The sequence below is a fragment of the Falco naumanni genome, chromosome 4 (assembly GCF_017639655.2).
Source record: "Falco naumanni isolate bFalNau1 chromosome 4, bFalNau1.pat, whole genome shotgun sequence".
NCBI classification, from domain to species: Eukaryota; Metazoa; Chordata; class Aves; order Falconiformes; family Falconidae; genus Falco; species Falco naumanni.
Window position 1 is genome coordinate 37,807,604 of NC_054057.1, and position 20,647 is coordinate 37,828,250.

The 20,647-nt window shown below is 37.9% G+C and overlaps 1 protein-coding gene across 2 annotated transcripts in view; it reads right to left on the reverse strand.

Moving 5' to 3' along the window:
- Positions 1 to 20,647, reverse strand: part of CDK14 (cyclin dependent kinase 14) — a 316,643-nt gene that overhangs the window by 77,370 nt on the left and 218,626 nt on the right. For both annotated transcript variants that reach the window (XM_040592698.1, XM_040592699.1), the window contains one exon: positions 12,892 to 12,940. In XM_040592698.1, coding sequence (XP_040448632.1) covers positions 12,892 to 12,940 — 49 coding nt within the window. The remainder of the gene's footprint in view (positions 1 to 12,891; positions 12,941 to 20,647) is intronic.

The following is a 20,647-nucleotide window of genomic DNA, read 5'->3' on the forward strand; positions in this document are numbered from 1 at the left end:
ATAAGAACTGGTCTGTTTGCTCAGTATTTCAAAAAGAATTTGCTGCAAGGTTGCAGCACGCAGGCAGTGCCCTGAGAAGGGTGACCTCGCTTTAGTCTGTGAAGCCAAAGATCATTTATCACAGTTAACCTACAAATCTGTCTTGCTGGGGCCTCAGATCCGTCAGCCACTTGGAAGCAGCTACTTGTCCTGTCCTCCCACAGCTCCCTAAAACATTGGATGGGTCTGATCTTTTCTATTATTGTATACCCCTCAGCTAATAAAATATATTTTTATGGATTGGAACAAACAGGAGTACTTTGTATTTATTTATACAGCTCATTAAAGGTGAATGGAGATTTGGAGGCAGAGAGAATGCCCCAAGCTTTAGAAAGCTCAGGAAGACAGACTCCAGGCATATGCATGTATTTAACTTTATGTATATGAGTTGCCTGGCTGAACCCAATGAGACTAAGCAATTATGTACATGTAGGCATCCTGGTCTTTTTGCAACTACACTCCTAAACTAAAATATGACAGGGAAATGATGCAGAACTAGTAAACATTGAGAGGAGGAGACCAAGATGGTTATAATGGGCATACAGGCAATATATTCAAAGTTATGCAGTCAAAAATATTATGTATTATTAGACCTATATATTCAGACAGACTAACACCACACACAACTAGCTGGAGCTCCCTGACCTTCAGGTACTTGGTTCAGGTGACGACAGAAGAGAATGTAGGATGGGACACCACATTCACACCAGCATTGTAGTGCAGAAGGTGTCATTCCTTCTCCAGATTCACTCTCCTGATTTAACACACCACTCTCTCTCTTTACATTAATGGAGAAAGGTATTTTCTAAAAGGAACATTAGGTCACCCTCCAGTAGGGAGAAGACAGCAGACTGCAAATCCAGTGCCTGATACCAACAGCAGTAATACTTGTTAAGAAACAAATGTGCTTGTGCCAATCTGTTAAAAGCCTGAATTTGACTTTGAACATGAGCAGGGAAAAAAAAAAAAAGAGTGTAATTACCCAAGGGTTTCCTAAGCACAGAGACCACTGTAGAAGGAGAAAATAGTGATCTCTCTCTAGTACACAATTTGGAGAAAAAGTAACATGATTTTGCATTGATTTTTTTTATTTAAAGTGAAACATTACATACCCACACATATCTGTATTGAAGTGTCTTTTTAAAAAGTTACTCAGATTTAACACAAGAGTTTATGCCTTTTTAAGTATACAGGTTGGCGGTGAATGACCAAACTACAAATTCCACATATTTTAGCTATCAATTACTGAAATACGTGGATTTTAAGTGCTTGTACTCACATATGTGTGAGGATGCAGTGCTATCTGACACTCATAAATTGGCTTGCAGTAGGGAAGAACTCGATCCAGAGCTATTTTTGCAAATCCTAACCTGTCAAAGTAGCATGAAAGAGAGACAGCTAAGCAGGGAGTTGCTGCTATTTAGGCATAAATCAGCATAGGTGATTTAAGAACTGAAATCAAAATTGTTATCTATAATAGTGACCACCAAAGGTCAGAATTCCCAGAGAGCCAGCTATCACTAAAAACTGACTGCCAGTAGAGCTCATGACACTTCTAATGACCCAAAATAAGCAGGTGGATTTTAAAAAGATTTTGTACATGTGGAACTGTGAAATCCATGGAGCTCTGCAACACATCTGTTCATGTGTGCTGCCACCGAAGTGGGACAGGCAGGTAAAAAAACATCTGGGTCCCATTTTAGGGTCCTAATTGGTATTAAGCTTCTTTTGAGGCAGACAAGGACTAGTCCTAGCAGATTACCAATTGAGAAGCAGCAGCCTGGAGAAAAGGATCACAAACAACTGGTAAATGCGCTGCCTGGGCACAAGCCCATCTGATCCCAGAAAGGAAGACAGCAGTTGTGAGTCTGCCTGAATTATCTAGGGGGCAGGAGAAGGCCTAAACATGAGTAAGGCATCACTGACATAAGGAAAGGTAATAGCAGTAAATACACAACTTTGTGAAGGAAGTGAGAAAGAGGCATAACTATGGAGGATTTTGAAAAGGGTAAAAAGGAGCTCAAAAATGATGAGTGAAACAGCCAGTGTTGGGAGGGAGAGCTAAACAATCCACAAAAAAATAAACTGAATTTATTGGTTGTTTTTTATATGATCTGAAGAAGGGTGTTGTTCAGGAGAGGACATGAGAAGCATATTATAATAATCAAGATACGAGTGGCAGTTGGTTGGGGAAGAAAAAAGGTATCTTGGAAAAGCTGGAAAGAAAAAATTGTAACATATATAGCAGTCTGGATGCATGGGATAGGAAAGGAAAGACAAAAACCATCCCTAAGGCTTCAGGCCTAGGTGGCAGAGGATGCTAGCATTACAGTGAGCGCAGAAACTTCCCAGGGAATATGCTCAAGTGTGCACGGGGCAGGGAATACCCAGAATCTCTCTGCTGAAGCCTATATTGCTGAATTAAGCAGGCTAGGGAAAAGGCCTTACAGCTTGACTACTGAGTGTCCGTACTTTCCCCTGGATTATTCTGGCCCATGCCAACCAGGATTCTCCAAAACCACTCCTAGACACAGTTCAGGGAACAACCCATGCCAGGGACTATTCCCAAAAGGTGGTACATACCAGGTTCCTACAAGCAGGGCATACAATATATTACCTTCAACCTTCCGCTAGAAAACACAATTCCCATGGTCTGCAACACGGGTCTTATGCGATCTTGGAAATTTTGAATTAAAAAAGTAAACACTGAACGCCCTCAAAATAATAATTGCACCTGCAGCTGCATGGGGACCACATAAAGCCCACAGGATATGCATGCCTAAGTGTTACTTAGCGCTGCTGTAGCTAAGGTCTGCCACATGGCCTCGGGGCCAGAAGATAGTCCCTGGCTCTGCTTTAGTTAGCAGTACAGATGTAGGCTGTAGCTGACAGAAAAATGATATTCACCAAACACTATCTGTCAGCATCTCAGGAAAGATTCATGCCCTCATGGTTGCAGAATAAAGCTTGACTCAAGGGCACTTTAAGGATCAAATATGAAAGAAATAAAAGGAATATAACACGATTCTACAAAAGTCATAATGCTGAAGGAAGGCCAATAACAATCTAGAGCATGATTTTTTCATGTCAGGGTGGTGAAATTAGTTTGAGGCACACTAACAGTACACAGTAGTAAACAGAGCTTTAAGATTGCTATAGAATGTAACCGAAGAAGGCAATACAAAAATGATGGTCAATTCTTAACTTGCAATGGTGTTAAAGAGGAAAGCATAAATTTCATCTATTTTTACAAGATTTCCTTGGGTTTTGTACATTTGGGTCCAGACAATAGCAATATTTTAAAACTATTCTGGATTCCTAAAGAATAGGAATAAAAAAGCAAACAATACATTTACGAGAGTGTGACAGAAGTAAAAATGTTATTTTTTCCACTTAAATTCTTTGCAGTAAGAGTCTGAGTTTATAAATCCAACCAGAAAATACAGAACTTTTATTCATTTGTATTTCCATCCTCCTATTGCAGCAGTGATCATAAAACAAACACAGCTGGCATCTTTATTATTTTATTCACTGAAGGATTTAGCTGGACAAACATCACAAAGATGGTGGCTGCTTTCATTGCATTTATGATCAAATATGCTCCAGCATAAGATCAACTCTGTTACATCAATTATTATGAGATGTGAATAATTTAACATAAAGTTGTCTATTTGTAAATCAGATCTTACAGATATAAATTCAGCTGAGGTCGCAGACAGTAGATATACACCGTATTATACATTACACTATTTAAAAGGATGCATTTTTTTTGTGAATCACATTTAATAATAAAAAGTTGTCATTTACGTTTTGTATCTAGTGAGCTGTTAATCCAAACAACATTTCAAAATTTTATTTTAAACTTCAATTAAATTTATCAGAGAATAACTTAACTGTTTTAGTGATGCCTTTCAAAATTACAGAATGTATGTCCTATAAAGGCTCGATTAAAAATGATACACAAATTACCATCACCATAATTTTTTTTTCCCCATAGGTTTTCACCAGTATCTGTTGTTCAGCATAATGCCAGGAAAGTTATAATAATTTTAACACAGAATGTGTGCCTAAGGATATGGGATTGACTCAATGCCTGAAAGAAAAAGGTCAGTTCCCTTTGGAACCACTTGCCTCTTTGCCCTCCAGCAATGACAGGTGCACCAGCCCTATGCCGAAGCTCGTTATTCACAGTGTGCTGCTGAAGATACATAATCTAACCTCTCCATTTTAATGCATCAGGAAGGATTATTGTCTCCTATCTTCCCATTTTGGCACTCAGGTCAAGCAGCCACTGAACATACATACACTATGATCTGCCCACAGTCAGCATCTCTCACAAATGCTCAAACAATAGCTTCAAACTTTCTAAGCTAGATTATTTTTTAAAAAAATCACTAAATTTAATTACGAAAACTGTTTGGCTAGCAAATAACTTCAAGTTTTGAAACAAATAACTGTTTTTATTAATCTCCTACATGCCATGTGCTTTGGCATCACTAATTAAGAAAAATGCATGAAAAAGTGAAAATTCTTGTCCTATATGGCAGGAAAGAAGTCAGAAATCCAAAGGCCCATGAAGTGCCACAGCCAGAAACGAGGAAAGGAAGAAATTAAGAATTTCTTGACAAAAATGCAATGAATTTTGGGAGATGGTCACAGGAGATTCTCACAAACAGCAATATCTGAATACCTGTGATTACCATCCTACTGTAGAAAAGGTGGTAGTCAAAATTACACTGAAAAACCCACATCATATCATCATAAAAGTCAGTAAGATAAGTATTTGTTTAAGGTAAAGATACTTTGTGGTGTTTGTACCACTCCAGAAATCTTAACTACTGTCTGTAAGTCTTTGGCTGGCAAAGGAGCAAAGTGGCATGTTTTTTGAGATCAGCTTAATTTATTTATGTTTTGAGATCAGTTTTGGTCACAGAGGTGACCAAACTCCGTAGCATTATTCATGTTATTACACTTACTGCCCGTCTGCACCATCTTCCAAAATACATTTCTGAGACCCTATGATGAGAATCGGGGGGACTGCTGAGCTAAAGAAAAATTATCTGTAATACATGACAAAAATCAGTGGATAATACACCAACAGCAGTTGCTTAGCACTAAGCACTTTTGAGTGCCAGCCCAGTTCTTAAGGTGCCTACCATTTTGGAAAAACCTTGCCTTTAACGGCTACATAAAAATAATGGGAGACCCAGCAGTAAGGTCTACTTCACTGATATTACTGCCTTCACAGCATGTCTTCAATTCCTCAGACAAATATATTTAAAACAAATCGCAGAGACTCAATTTTGCCAGCAATGTCATCATCTGGGGAAGAAAGATTTCTGCAGAGAGACCAACAGTACAGAACTCCAGCAAAGGGCACAATTAGGAATGTGAGGATATAATGATGCCTGGTGCCTCTGATCAGAAAGTATTAGACTTCAAGCCAAGAAATGAACACAGACACTATGGAAACATATGAGTAACAGACTCCCCAAAACATAATTCTGAGAAATTACTAAAACATTGGTATGTAGAAACGCGTAAGGAGAAAGAACGACTGGAAACATCTGAAAAGAGTTGATCAGTAAGTACTCAAAAACACTAATGAAGAACATACTTTGAAAAAAAAAAAACACAAAAAACCCCAAAACCCATACCTGGAAACACCAAATAAACATGTCTATCTGATATATGTCTCAATATCTTAAGGAATTCTTAAGGAATTAGTGAGGATAGCAAACAAATGTAGGGCACCTTTTAAAAGTCTTCCCAGGAAATCTACACAAAAAGAGTTAGTTCTCTTTCCTCATTTTTCTTCACAGGCTTATAAGTTACTGTAACATTAGATAATTTTGCTCTGCATTCTGAAGTATTGTACTAGACTTAGAAAAAAATATATATATAAACATACTTCCTTTCTGGTTTTCAAATAAGGAAAAGAATCTTGGCAAATATTTGCTGGACATTGACACACAACACAGAAGCAAAATATAGACAATACAAACAAAACAGATGATATGGAAGCAAAATTAGTTTTAGGAACAAAACTAAGACAAAATGGCAATCAAAAGAAGTGATGACTAATGAACAAGATGTTAGATTACCTGTTTTAATTTTAAAAATTGACTTAATCATTGATGGAAGAAAGCAATGAGAGATAAGGTTTGATGCAATTTCTCTAAAAAAATCTTATTTTGTAGACAAACTCCAAAGAGCTGGGATGTGATACAGCATCTCATAGACTGAAAACTGGCTGACAGACCACAAGCAAAGGGTAATGATGAGTGGCAATGCACGGAGTTGGAAGGGAAGTGTCCAGCTGTGTGCCAGAGGGATTAGCGTTAGTCACAGTTTTATTTAACATCTTTATTAATGACCTAGACTACGCACTGCATACTGAATCAATTCTTAGATGAAACTAAATGTTGAAAACACCACAGCAGACAAAGCAGCTAACGAAGTCAGATATGTCAGCAGAAAATCTACAAATAAGATAGTGCATAGAGAACTACAAACAATTACTTCCAGGGAAAAGTATCCCAAAATATGGATCAGTTCAGCGATAATAATGCCAACAAACTCTAGTCCAGTTGCAGAAACTGAAATAAATGTTGCAGAAGACAACAAAGAACATCCATGTGCATTGGGGCCATATTTTCACAGCTGTTGTGGATGGGAAAGGTGAAGGACAGCCACAATGTAGCTTTACTAATGAAAGAGCATAGTTATTAGTATTCCAAAAAAGAGGACAAAGGTTTTTGTGGTCCAGTTTAAGAGATTTATTTTTAAGTGGACCAAGAGGATGTAACACAATACCCAAAGCTTAGCAACACAAAGGAGGGGGAATTTAAAATAAAGCAAAAATATATTTAATGTCAGGATAAACATTCTATGAATGAGGTCTGTTAGGAATAACCTCCCCTCAAAGTTTTAAAAGGTATATAACATTAGAGGAAATTACAGTTGCTCCAATTTGAAAGAAACAGTCAAATATAAATTGTAAAGATTTTTTCGACTTGGCAAAAGGATAAATGGGGAAACTAGAGAACTTTCTCAGTCATTGGCTTCAATCTGCATCGTATAATTCATTACCATAAAACTGACAAAGCCTGCGGTGCGTTTCAGCTTGGCACCACGCGGTCCTGCCTGGGCTGAGAACTTTGCCCGCTGCAGGGCTGCAGCCGCGCCACGCCAGGAGCAGGTGACACAGGGCTCGGTGGGCGCAACGCACAGCAGCCAGCACCCGAGTGTAAACATGCAGCTTCCACCTGCCTGAAGCCGATTTAATAAACCGCATAATAAACCGCATTACGTAGGGAAATAAACAAAAAACCCTAACGTTAGGGGAAATATTTGTAGCAAAAATCCTGGGCCGCTGCCGGCTCCCCTCCACTGCAGTCGCGGCCGCCGTACCGCCCGGCCCACAGCGCCCCCTAGCGGCGACATCGCCACCCGGCCGGCCCATAGCGCCTCCCGCCGCCGCCCGGCCGGCCCACAGCGCCCCCCGCCGCCCGGGAGGGGCGCGGCACGGCCGCCCGCTACCGGACACTACACAAGTTATTTTTTTGTAAGGAGAGTGTAATAACTTTGCTATCCGGGAAATGGCTTCTTGTTTGGATCGCAGGTTAACAGGCGTTCTCTCATGATACGATACCTAAGGTCCCTCAGGCAAAAGATAACGACGGATAAAGCGGTACTTACAGGAAATGGGAAACAAAATGGGAACTTAAAAAGTTTTTTTCAGTACAACTGAAGTATCACTGCAAATCATCAGGAGGCGGAGGTAGGTTTATATGCCTCTAAATCATAAATACCTTCTACAAAATCTCTTCCTTTTGTGTCCAGTTTCCCGCTCCCCCCACTCATTCCTCAAATGCAGGCGAGGGGACCGCTGCCGTGCAGCCTCCACGGGCATGAACTGCGCACGGTCATACACATACAGCTGTCTTTCGCACAGGTACAGTTTTAAATTCTTATTGCTTGGGTTTATCCATCAGAGATGTTTTAGCTTTTTGTTTTTACTGTGCTTGAGAGCTTGAATGTTCTTTCAGTGGCACTACAGACTACATTACAATGTGCAATGCTGGTGACCGGACAGGAGGTGAAGGGGATAAAAGTGACAAATAGAAGAGAGTTTTGCCTTTAGTCAATAACCTATGAAGGTAAATATTTTCTTAAAAATAAAAAACAAACAACAGAACCCCAAACCAAAAACTCTTCCCAAGCCTTAGCTCTAAACAATTCCATAGTCTGTGTCACGCTTGAAATAAAATACAGACTCAAAATACATGGACTCCTCTCTATTCACTCTCTTTGCTTTCTTCAAAAAGTTTTCCTGGAATAAGAGTCCCAAAACAGGCCATTCTATCCTGGAATACAATTTTTAAATGCCCTAGCCTCAGGAAAGGAAGTCTCAAGTACAGAGGCCATCTTGTTAAAGGAAGAAATACCCAACAGTGGGACTAACTGTGAGAATAAAGTGTTATTTATATAATAAATACTGCCAGGTTGGGGAATTACTAAGTAGTCGTCCTATTTATGCAGAGCAGAATTTGTTTTCAACTGCACTTTTCCTTTCCAACTTGATTTCTCACAATATGACCCATTATGAAAGAAGGATCTGAAAAAGCTTTTTATATCCTACCAAATATACACAAGGATAATTATTTCTCTTTTGTTATTCTTCTGTAAGGGTTTATTATTGTGGAGAAGCTTTTGCAAACTGAAAGAGGTTGCACTGCATTCTGAAGGCAGAGCTGTTCTTGGTTTTATTGTATAGAGATAATCAAACAGAAAAGTTCAGGGAAAAAGGTGAAAATATACTTCATTATGAACTCTACAGGAAGATCAGATTACCACATCTTAATTCTTTTTAGACCAGTATTTTAGAAACACATTCCACAATGTATTATGTTATGCAATGCAAGTGAAGCTTCATACTAGATAGAAGTAAATGGCAATGCAAGTTTTGTTTCCTAACTATAAAGATTTCTACAGTATTTATAAATCACATCTTGGCTAGTAAATATTCTCTTTATAGTCTTTAGGTCATTTGAGAACCAGTGAAGAAATTCAGTGTGAACGTCTCCAAAGAACTTAATTCATTATAAGTGATAGTTACATTATTTCCCTTAAATACTTCCCAAAAGTAGCCTGTAATATTGACAGATTTTATTCCAAGAATTTTAGGGATCTGACTTCCTACAACATGAGCCTGCTGGCTGGCTTGTTGTTGCTGTCACATTCCACACTTTCAGCTAATTTCCAGTTAGACTGGGAATTAAAGAGCCGCTGGCTTGTGTCCGTCATAGTTCCATTGTCTGGCTCTGCCTTTAAAATGCACATCTCATGGAAGCTGGTGTAGTCAGTCAGATGCAATTATTTTGCCCCAATCTACCATCTGTGGCTTTTTGGGGGGTTGATGTTGGAGTTGTTTGCCTCTGTTCATTCTGCCTTACTGAGCTCTGTAGGTGTTTGGAACTGTGTTATTCTTCCTCCTAGTAACCTCTCCTTACCTAAATTGAATCGTAATATATGTTCTGAGGTAAGCCTCTTTGAAGACTTCTAAACCACATTCTCACTTTCCCATGTTAAGACCTCAAAATATATATGCAAACAAGATAAAGGGCCACACTGTGCCTTAAAGATGGAACAGCAGATGGTGAAAGTTTCATCATGTTTATAAAATTAGCGTTTTCTTACAGTCCGGGAGCATGAACTCCAATGTTGTGCTCTGTTTTACAGTTTCTATGGCAGTTTCTGTGTGACAAACTCCTTAATTTCTTTTATCTCAACCTCCCTCTATAAAATGCAGTAACAGGACTTCACCTCAGAGATGTTTAAAAACACATGTAAATCCTTCCAAGGCTATAAATACTGTTATAGAAGGCATATCTTTCAAAGGTACTAACATGTCAAAAGATGTAACTCTGTAACAAAACCAATACCTACTTAAAAACAAAAGGCTGTTACGTTTTTCTCCACATCTTAGGTCTCAACGTTTGTCCCAACTACCCTTAAAGCAATTCTATTTCAAATGGGATGTTTTTGTGCTATCAACAGTCTTCAACAAATTAAATCAGGATGTTAATTTTTTTTTTTTTAAGATTAGAGATTGCTGCTTTTTGAAACACGCTAATAAAGAAAGCAAATTTTTAGAATGAATCAGTCTGTCCACATGTCAGTTTTATAGCTGAATTATAAACCCTTGGGAATATGATGTCTATAAGAAATAACTACAGCTGTACAAGCAATAGACTCTAATACAGCACGAAGATATTTATGCTAGAAAAAGAGAAAATCCTTTACATTTTAAACGTAAATGATACATAATTTTGAAGCACTGAATATTTCCTATTATAGTAGAAGCACACATATGAAGTCCTGAGCTCTATGCCATTGCTTTCAGTTTTTCAATCCCTTCATTTATGCTGAAAAATTGCAAATCCTTTATGCATGGAGCATTGAAAACGTAGAAATATTTTTGAAGAGGCTTCTCAGAAATTAAAAAGCTCTGGTCTTCTTTGAGTCAGCCTGTGATGTGATCATAACTTGTGTCAATTATGAAATCTCAGAGACTGAGGGTTTGTTTTAAGCAAACTAGGGTTTGTTCTTGTTTTGTATTTTAAGGAAACAGAAATGTCATGCAACATTCTTGAAGGAAAATGAGATAGCTTCTAAAATTCAGATCTATTATTGCACTTATTCATACACAGCAGATACTGCTGGGCTTAACTGCTGTTAAACTATAGAAAAACACTCGGTCCGTGGCTGCAGAATGGATGGAATAGCATGCCAGTTATCTGTTCACATTACTTATGCATATATATATCCCCAAGCAAATACATTCACATCAATATTAGTTTCCTTGTCCCTCTTTCCCAACCCAGTTCTAATTGCCTATGTTGTAATATAATTGCTTCTTCCAAGCTTTTGGGTTTCATTAACTATTTTCAAAGAAAAAATGAACTTGCAAGTTGGTTCATTGTTAAAGGACAGAATACAGACAATTCTAGTGGCTTACTTTTTAAAATGAAAGCTGTAACTTTCAGGGAATTATAGTATTCCAAGCAGTAAGACTGAGGAAGAGTTAAACACTGCAAGATGCCTGCAAAGATAACAAGAACTGGCAAAACTGTTTGAGATATTCACAAAAGCCAAAAGTGAAGCTAATCTTCCTGTTGCTCCCTCTAGAGTATACAGGAGACGCACTCTTCTACAAAAGCCACCAAACTTGGCTCCCAGCCTGAACTGGACAAGGCAGAAACTTTTCTACAGATTGTGGAAAGTCAAACTCAGGCAGGTGATAACCTTTGCGAAGGCCTGCACTGGATTCATTGCCAGCTTTATGTGTCTCATTACAGGAATCATAAAGTTAGTCCTAACCATAGAGGATCTAGTAGTAACACAGACCGAGCTACAGGGTCACGAAAGATGCCTGGCACTGCAGAAATACAGGTTCTGATTCAAATGATGAACATCGATGGTATTACACCCAAGAGCTAGCACCTAACTTTAACTATGATCCCATTGTATTAACAGATTTCACCTCCCTCAGTTAACCACGATTTCAGGTTGTTTTAAATGAAAAATGCCTTTGTGCTTCAGTCCAAAACACTGGACTGAACTGGTCTGGGAAGAAGCAGAGCAAAAAGTCATCGAATGGCAAAGTATAAACCTCATCAACCTCTTGGGCAAGTGACCATGCTATGAATTTTACAGCTGTAGATACACTCCATTGCTAATAAATTAGGATATTGAAAAAGGGTTTGTCATTAACTTTTTTCTTATAACAAGGAAGTTCCTTCAACCAAAACATTCCATTATCTTCAACTTCAGTAGTGAACTTGTACGAGGAGATGTTTCAGTCTCCTGGTAATTTATCTCAACTCCCTGGTACACTACTAACAAGACAGCCAGCTGGTACCAACAATAAAATTTGAAATGAGTATCAGAAAGAAAACAGTAATGCTGGTGCAGCAAAGGCTTAGCTTCATTGCAAAAAATTTTGGTCAAAAGAGAGTGGAGAAAAATTGTAACAATTTTTCTGGCAAGACAAGCTGTTGACATAGATGTTTTCCTGCTTATTGAACTCAAACTGTGTATGCTTTCTTCAAAATATGAGATGTTAATCACTCAATACAGTGCTACCCAAATATCCTGTCTACAAAGATCCTTCATGTGTTGAGAAATCTTCTAGTAAACTTTACACAGATGATCGGTTAAGCATTCCTGGCTTACCAGGCAACATTTCTGGATTCCGAGTGTAACAGCTTTGTATCATCTGTGTCATCTGTCCATCTGATGTAAATGTGACAAGTCAGGGAACATTAAAAGGGGGGAAAAAAGGGTGGTGAATTCGCATTCCCTTTTTTCAGTCATGATAATTAAAATATACAACAGTACAGTCATCAACTTACAGCAATGACCAGATGGACCTGGCAACAGGGAAAGATTATGTGGAAACAACACTCAGAAGTTGATTAGAAACATAATACTTAAAAGTCTCTTAATTGTTATAGATGAATAGAGAAAACAAGATGCAAAACTGATGGCCCAAAGCAATAACACAGCATCTGTAAATGAGCTCAATACACTTGCCAACTGACATCCTCAAGAAGGAGCCACGACAATATACAGTTTCTGCCTATTTACAGGTAATTGGCAATCGAAAAACTTTCAAAACTGGCAGAAGTAGACTAGAATAATACTTCAGTAATTCCATATTTATCCTGTAATTAAAAAGGATAGAGCTATTGTAAGTTAACTATGATAACTTTGGCTTGGCATGAATCATACGCTTGGAGAGTCAAAAGAGTAATTTTTTTTAAAAAAAAACAACCAACAACTTACTTATTCCATGCTTGTCTAAGGTTTTTAGGGCTGTACTGTGTAAACCGTTCTGTAAGAAAAAGAAGAGGCACATTTAATTATTTACACTAAAACCAGCGTTATTTTTTTTCAAATATGTTTATCTACCATCAATTTTCATCATTTCTATGTAACTACTGAAGCTCAAGTCCCAAGACAGGGAAAGAAAACTAGCATAGGTGCAACTGCCACAGAAATAGGGAGAAAAAAAAAAATCTACCCAAAGCCAAGACCCCAACTTGTTAAAAAAACCAAACCAAACCAAACCATCACAACCTAAAGCTCATTTACTGCAGCTTCAACAGAAATGGCAATTTTTACAATTATTTCTAAAGTAGTTTTTGACTGCTAGGGAAAAATAAAAGAAGCCTGAAATGTAGTTTGGGGTTTTTTTTCTTCATCATAAATACAATTCTATGCCACCTCACTTGTCACATTTTTATGCTTCTCAGGAGGTATAAGAGCAAGCACGGGTCTGTGTGACACATAGGGACATGCAAAACATGATGGCCGCATAAGGGTCCATTTTCTAAAGAACACATAAATAACAAGAAGTAATAAGTACAATGACAGCTTATTTACTCAAACATTAAGTTCTTAAGTTCAGATAGAATTACTTTCCCTCTAATACCCAAGAAGATGCTTCCCCTGCAGCTGGACTCTAATTGGCAAAAGAAGATGCTATGATAGCTGCTGCAGAAGTGAAGAGCCAGTACTGTCAGCTCTAAGTGCCTCTCAGGAATAAACAAATGCAGTCCAGCTGGAGAATACAGCAACATTTTCCATGAAGCCTCACTGCACTGAAATCCTGCCATGTAGACTGGTACTTCCCCTGGCCAGCTACCATAGTGTGATGGCATTGGTTACTGTGAAGAAGTCCTAAACTTACAAAATACTCCACAAAACCAGAAAAATTGATTTGCCTTCCTTTCCACCCATAAACATGACATTTAACATGCCCACTGTACAGTTACAACAGATATATATATACACACACATATGCATGAATTTTACTGTGCAAAACAACTGTAAATGTAACTTTGGAGGGGATTGTGTTCAAATTCCTGCATTGTACACTTCGTGTATGTCAGTTCTAAAGTTGACATGTATACTCCATACATTGTCAGTTCTAAAGATGCCAAAACTATGGCCCATATGAAACCCTAGCATCAATGTGGATGATTTTGTTTCCTATACCTATTTTTTTTTTCTTTAACTAAAAAGACATATGCAGAAACTTCAGCTCTCACTGACTTCACTATAGGAAGTTTTCAGTAAGTGATAGACCTGCAATCTGTGTCTGAGGGCCACTTCACATTTACAAATTTTGTTGCTTTATCCACACTGATGCAGTCAAAGCAACGAAATCACTCCCTCTTAGATATATGTATGACAAGCGTACTGGAAACTGGAAGCTACATGGCTATAACTAGTTTTAGCACTGATATAAATTATAAATATCACTTATGTAATATTGTATCTAAATTTACTCAACTTTCTCAGCAAAAAACACCAAATGCTAACTACATAGTCATACTGTTAAAAACTTTTAGATGTAGATGACAGTATGAAATAGAAGTTTGAAAGATTTTTTTGTGGGGTGTTTGGTGGTTTTTTTTATTACCAACAAAAAGTTTCTGCACTTGGAAAATATTTGACTACTGTAGATGATGATTAAAGTAGCACACACCTGACTCCTCTGTCAGAATGAAGATGTCTAGCTAAGAAAAGAGATGACTTTCAGTAACTTCCAGATGTGCTATCATCACACAGTTCTCAACAAACTAAAATTATTAGGTTGAACTTTTATGAACTATGTTATACAATGTTACAAACCTTAATTTGTTGTTAGGATAAGAATATTGTAAGAAATAAATTATAGGTCATATGGTATATTTTACAAACAGAAAAGATATTGCTCTGTAAATATATCTCACCAGATAAAATATTCTTATTGTCAATTTTGTGCAATTTCATAACATATTTGAACTCATTTCTGATATGTCTCACTGTTGAAAATGCTACCATGTAACTTAGTATGAACTTAGAGAAGCATTTAGATTACTGACACTACTGACATCCTAAACCTTGTAAATTAGAAGCTCTACAGTACTTTCCAATTACTGGTAAAGTCAGTTATCCCAGGCTCTTCGCAGCTTGGATACTATAAAAAGGAAAACTAATTTAAACCGCTGTAGTAGTTTTTTTTCTCTATTGTCTGTTAAGTCTTGATACTGCAATGAATGTAGAATGTAAGGGTTAAAGAGGGGAAAAAAAGAAGTTGTGGAGTAGTTACGGAGAGTGGCAAGTAATGAGATTTCCTTACAATCTTCTGTGTGCACGTATTACAACAAAATAACTTCTCATATTGGAGGCATCCAGATTAAAACTATAGGAAATGCCAGTTTCTTTTTATCTCTATTATACATTGCAGGCAATGCATTTACTACAGATGTGCCCATGCCCCGAGGCAGGTCTTTAAAATCCAATGGGCAAAGTAGTAAGGATCACTATTAGATACAGCCACGGTTCAGTACCAGTAACATGGCACTGGAGTCGGTGCCTGTGATAATGTTTTAATACCTGATAGCACAAATAAAAACTCAGTACTGAAGTACATATTCTGTAGTGAATAGTTCAAGTATTGTATTGGCATTGAGAGTATGACCCAAAATGACAAGGGAGAGGAACGTTACAATTCAAATTGTACCTGTTGTTTACTAATTCAGCTTCTGGTCTCTAGAGGAAAAGCTTGAGCTCCAGTAAAGTTAATAGTTAAGTTGCATTGGCCTCAGCAGGACCTGAGCTCACGCCTGAATTTCAGTTCACAAATATGAATTAAAAACATATATGCGAGCAGACACTTGCCCATAAAAACTGGAAGAAAATAAACACTTTCTATATTTTATAAGTAGTTCAACCATAACACCATCCATTCATTTATGACAAAGGACTGAAAAATAAGATGCAGCTAGACAGTGCTGCGTAACAAGTCTGAGATACACATGGGAGTTCAGCTAATCAACTGCAGATTTGCACATGAATCTATTTTGGTGCAGAAAAATGCTGGGTGGAAAGAGAACTGAACTGACTTGAAGCATTGCTGCAAAGCTAACCTAGACCTGGGGAAAGATAGATTTTGATTTTATCTGTCATTCTGCAATATGTTTTGGTCAGATACTGAGCTGGTTCAAAAGCATGCTGACTTTAACAGAGCTACATCCACTTAAAACAGTTGAGAAGTACCATATACAACCTATTTTCTTGACTGGACTGTCAGGTTTACTTCAATAAATTTAAGCTATTTTCACTGTGGGAGGAAAACAGAATCACCACTTGGCCCAATTGTCTTAAGGTCTTGATGTCCAAAGATCTGTTTCAGTCCAGCAAGAAAGTGAAAAACTATTGCTATGCCAGATAAAGTCTCACTGAAAAAGGGATACACTGGAACCAGTTGCCTAAATGCTGTTAAAAGGGACATGCATAAGCAAAATGAACATATTTCTCAAAGGGATATTCCTTCTTCACTCCATCTAACGCTCTAAACCCCTTTTCAAATAAGTACCTTACACACCATATTTATGAGGCAGGGAGAGGGAAAACTAGAGGGAGAACATGGATAGCATGAAACCCTGTCTATAGAGAAGCAAATGCTAGTCCTGAGTCCTCAACTTCAAACTCCATTTATATACCGTGTGACTGCAGACTGTGCCTCTCCCAACTATTGTTATCAACTCTTTCCCCTCTACTCCAAGCAGATTAGAGGCTCCTTGCTTTCAATTCTTTATAAGGAAAGAAACCACATATCAATAAAGTACAGCTCACATTTTTTTCTACATAGCTTTGTGGTCATGCCTCCAACCAGAGTCTTGTTAACTTCCATGGACAGTATAACTAGCTGGGACTACTGTGGTAACTGAGCCCAGCCTCATGTACATGCCAGCTCTTAGTGCTTTCCTGAATTAATCCTTCTCTACAGAATAAAAACCAGAATAATAAAACCAGCTGATTTTGATTTCAGCGTTGCCAGAACAGAGAAGCTACAGTAATCTTGTTCTCGAGCTTCTCCATCACGATCCATTTTTTTAAGTCTGTGAAACCACAATATTGCATACCTACAAACACCAACCTTGCAGTCACAACACAGGCAAAAAAAAGAGGTAATTTAACCTTCCAACTTTTATCTGGATATCTTCTGCTTGCGTTCAATTAATGACAGAACTGGAATTCAGTCTCACAATTACACCCTCAAGTTTGCTTCTGAGTTACTTTACAGGGTGAATGACTCACACCTCTACGAATGCCTCTGTTCTTTACTGCTAGATAGATTTAATACAACCAAATCTAAAGCTATACGTATCTGACTGTGGCCAACTGCATGAAATTGTGTTTTATGATACTTTCAAGCATATAGCTTTGGTATTTGTTTTTTAGATGCTCCCATTGATTTGATCACAAAAAATAGTAATACCAGTGAGTAGATCTTGACTGTATGTGAGATCCTGGAAATACTGCAGAATTACCATGAGTGCTCCCCCAAAAAAGAAATTTTTGCCTGACATACATTACAAAAGGCAGCAGCACAGGCGATCCAAATCTTGGTCCAACCTTGTGGAAGAAACCCTGTGTATTGAAAACTTACCACCTCTCCCTCAGAACTGAAAAGCAAACAGGCACATCCAAGAATTTTATGCAGACACTCATATCATCACCCACCCACACAACCATCCTCCAGCACATGCAAGCTACTGTCAAGAACGTGAGGCACACCATCTTGCTGAGGCAGCTGCTCACTCTCATCAGCATTGACACTAAAGAAACCTGAAAAATTGTATGTTTACAGATCAAGATTTGATCTCAGTTGTATTTTGAATTTTGATAGTTCAAATTGTGAGTATATATACTAGAGTTCAAATCTTTTCAGATTATTATTATTATTATTAAATGTGCTTATTTTGAATAAAAACACTGGAAGACCAACACAGTAAGCTCATCTGAAATTTAAAGTAAAAAAAGTGTGGCTTTAATTCCCCTTATGCAAACACTTAAATATTTGCAAATCTTTTGGGAACAAATTTGGAAAACAAAATTTGATCCTCTGCATTTTTATTCCAAATATACAATCATCATCCCCAGTAGCAACCATAACTCACTGTTAAAGAGCTGACTTTTCACGTGGGTGCTGTATTTCACTAGTCAAAGGTGACTTTTGCTTATGTGAAACAAACAAGAAAGAGATTCTGTTTTTTTTAAATCCCACAGCACCTAAAAGTGTTTACCATTTGATGCTTAGAAGGCCAAGTTAGCCAAATCTTGATAAATTAAGTGGCATGTTCATAATCAAATGCTGTGTAAAGAGTTCCCTACATAGGTCTGCCTAAATAAGAGCAAACGTATAGTACTCGTATTCCTCACTGGAAAAAAGTACCAATTGCAAGATCTTCCTCTAAGCATACCATTTAGTCTTAAGATTTTAAAAGAGTATAAAAAAGGAGTAGGCTAACACATTACACACACACCTTCAATAGCCCGGCCTCAGAGCCAGGATTCACTGTTCTGCTGGGCACTACACACGACCCACTCGGAGATGCTGGGTGGTGCAGTTACACAAACATTATTCCCACAGTAAATGGATTTGAGCTGCTCTTTGCTTCAGACCTTGCAGCACAGCGTACTCCATTCTTCGCGTGCCAAGGAAGTTTTTAGGACTATGCCCCACAAACAGTAGCATCAATGAAGCTATTAGAATACCAGCTGCAAAATGGAAGCAGAAGTGAGCAACCAGAGGGAAGAGAGGGAGGAAATTTCTTGAGGCGATTGATTTGACAAACCTGATGCATCCAAAAACTTACGGTCTTAAAACAACTGCTCCCAACTTGTACTCAGCTTGAAGACTTAGGGGAGAAAATAGCTGGTGCCAGAAAGCTCATCCATTACACCCACATGTATTAAGTGGCCTTAGAAATAACAGTATTTCTATTTTTTACAGAAATAGACAGTATTTCTATTTCTTAATCTCTTTTACACAACCGCTCTACAGCAACACTGTTCTATAATCATACTTACTTGTGTGCCCACATATATAACTACCTGCACTCCACTGCAAACATCATTATCTGCCTGATAAACACACTCCATCTGACAGCCCTGCATCAAGGGCAGGTTCAAACAGAAGCGAATTCCAGCAGAACTCACTAGTGAGCTTATTAGCAGACCACTGAAGGAACTACTGGTCTGCTGTGAGAATTGAAAAAATAAGCACTTGCATTTTAAATAACATAAAACAAGATGAGGGGTTTTTCTCTTTTATCCGTCAGAAAAAGACATGAACTATTATACCTTTGCCATGTTTGCCTTGAAAGGACCTAGAATAGGCAAGAAAAGCTACATAAGGAATTAAAAGCAGACTACATTTTGATTTTTTAGCTTCTTTTTAGCACTATTGATAATCAGCTTCTAGACTAAACCAAAGAACTTAAAATGCAGTTTGACTTCAAGGCATTTTTTTATGTTGTTAATCAAAACATGCTGGCTAATATGCATTCCTTGATTAATGTTCTTCTCTATTTAAAACCAAATGTGATTAGCTTAAATGCAAATATTTAAACATCACCATAATTAATACTTTGAAAAGTCTAATGCATGATTTCTTTAAATGGGTTTTCTTTACATTTAAATTAAAAGTCTAAAGTGACTAACACTGCATTGTGATATGTAGGATTCATATACTATTTTTATTAAAGATTCAATCCTAAAAATATGTAAACTATGTTAGCTAAAGATACAAAGACAAGCATCCATGCTGAAAAGCAATTTTTCAAGCACTATTTGCAGCACTAATGTGCAATTAAGAGTTGTTACTGAAGTTCAATCACAACTGGAGTTTTACCATAATCATGAGTTAAACTTTGCTCTTTTTGTATGCCAAATGTCTTGAGACAAATTACTTCAAGCCTCCACGCTCCACCCTCATCCTCTCTCCTCCCCTCCTTTCCAAAACCACCTGCTTTAGCAGAGCACAGGTTGTATAAATATGAAGGATGGATGCAATTACCTAAACTCCCTACTGATCATGAGTAGAAAATGTAATTTTAATAGCTAGCATTGTCTAAAGCACTGAACTTTTGTATTACATGGTTCTGCCTTTTAGCAGTGCTCACCCTGGCTCCCTTACATATGTAAATTACTTTTAACTTTTCAGTTTCATGTGGTTTTGTTTAAAGAATGGTGAAAACACAACTCTGCTTCCTTTGGGTTGTGGATACAACATACTTGAGGAAACACCAAATATTACAATTTTGTCAAAACTGAAGAAGAGGGGGAGAAATTTGAAATTATCTCTCTTTTACAGCTCCCTCTCCTTTCTCCAAGTACTCAAATCTATACGAGTAATTTCTGTGTGCTCAGGACTGTTGTCTGGCTAAGACACCATCGCTGTCTCGTGTCCACACTGCTGCAGCACCCTTCAACCTCTGTGCTCCAATACAGGAGGTGGGAACTTCCTCCTTCTTAGGAGGAATGGTTCCCAACCCACATTAACTCCCAAATCATGCCTGGGAATTAATTATTTGGAAGTGCTAGTTGTTATGAGCTAAAGGCATGCCAGAGGCTGCTTTAACAGCAGAGACTCCCACATCACCTGGGAACATTCACTGGCATCAGTGTAGATGTAAACAAACAAGATATTGATTCAGTGTATAATGAATTGCTGACGGGCTTTGGTGAAACTCTCTAAGAA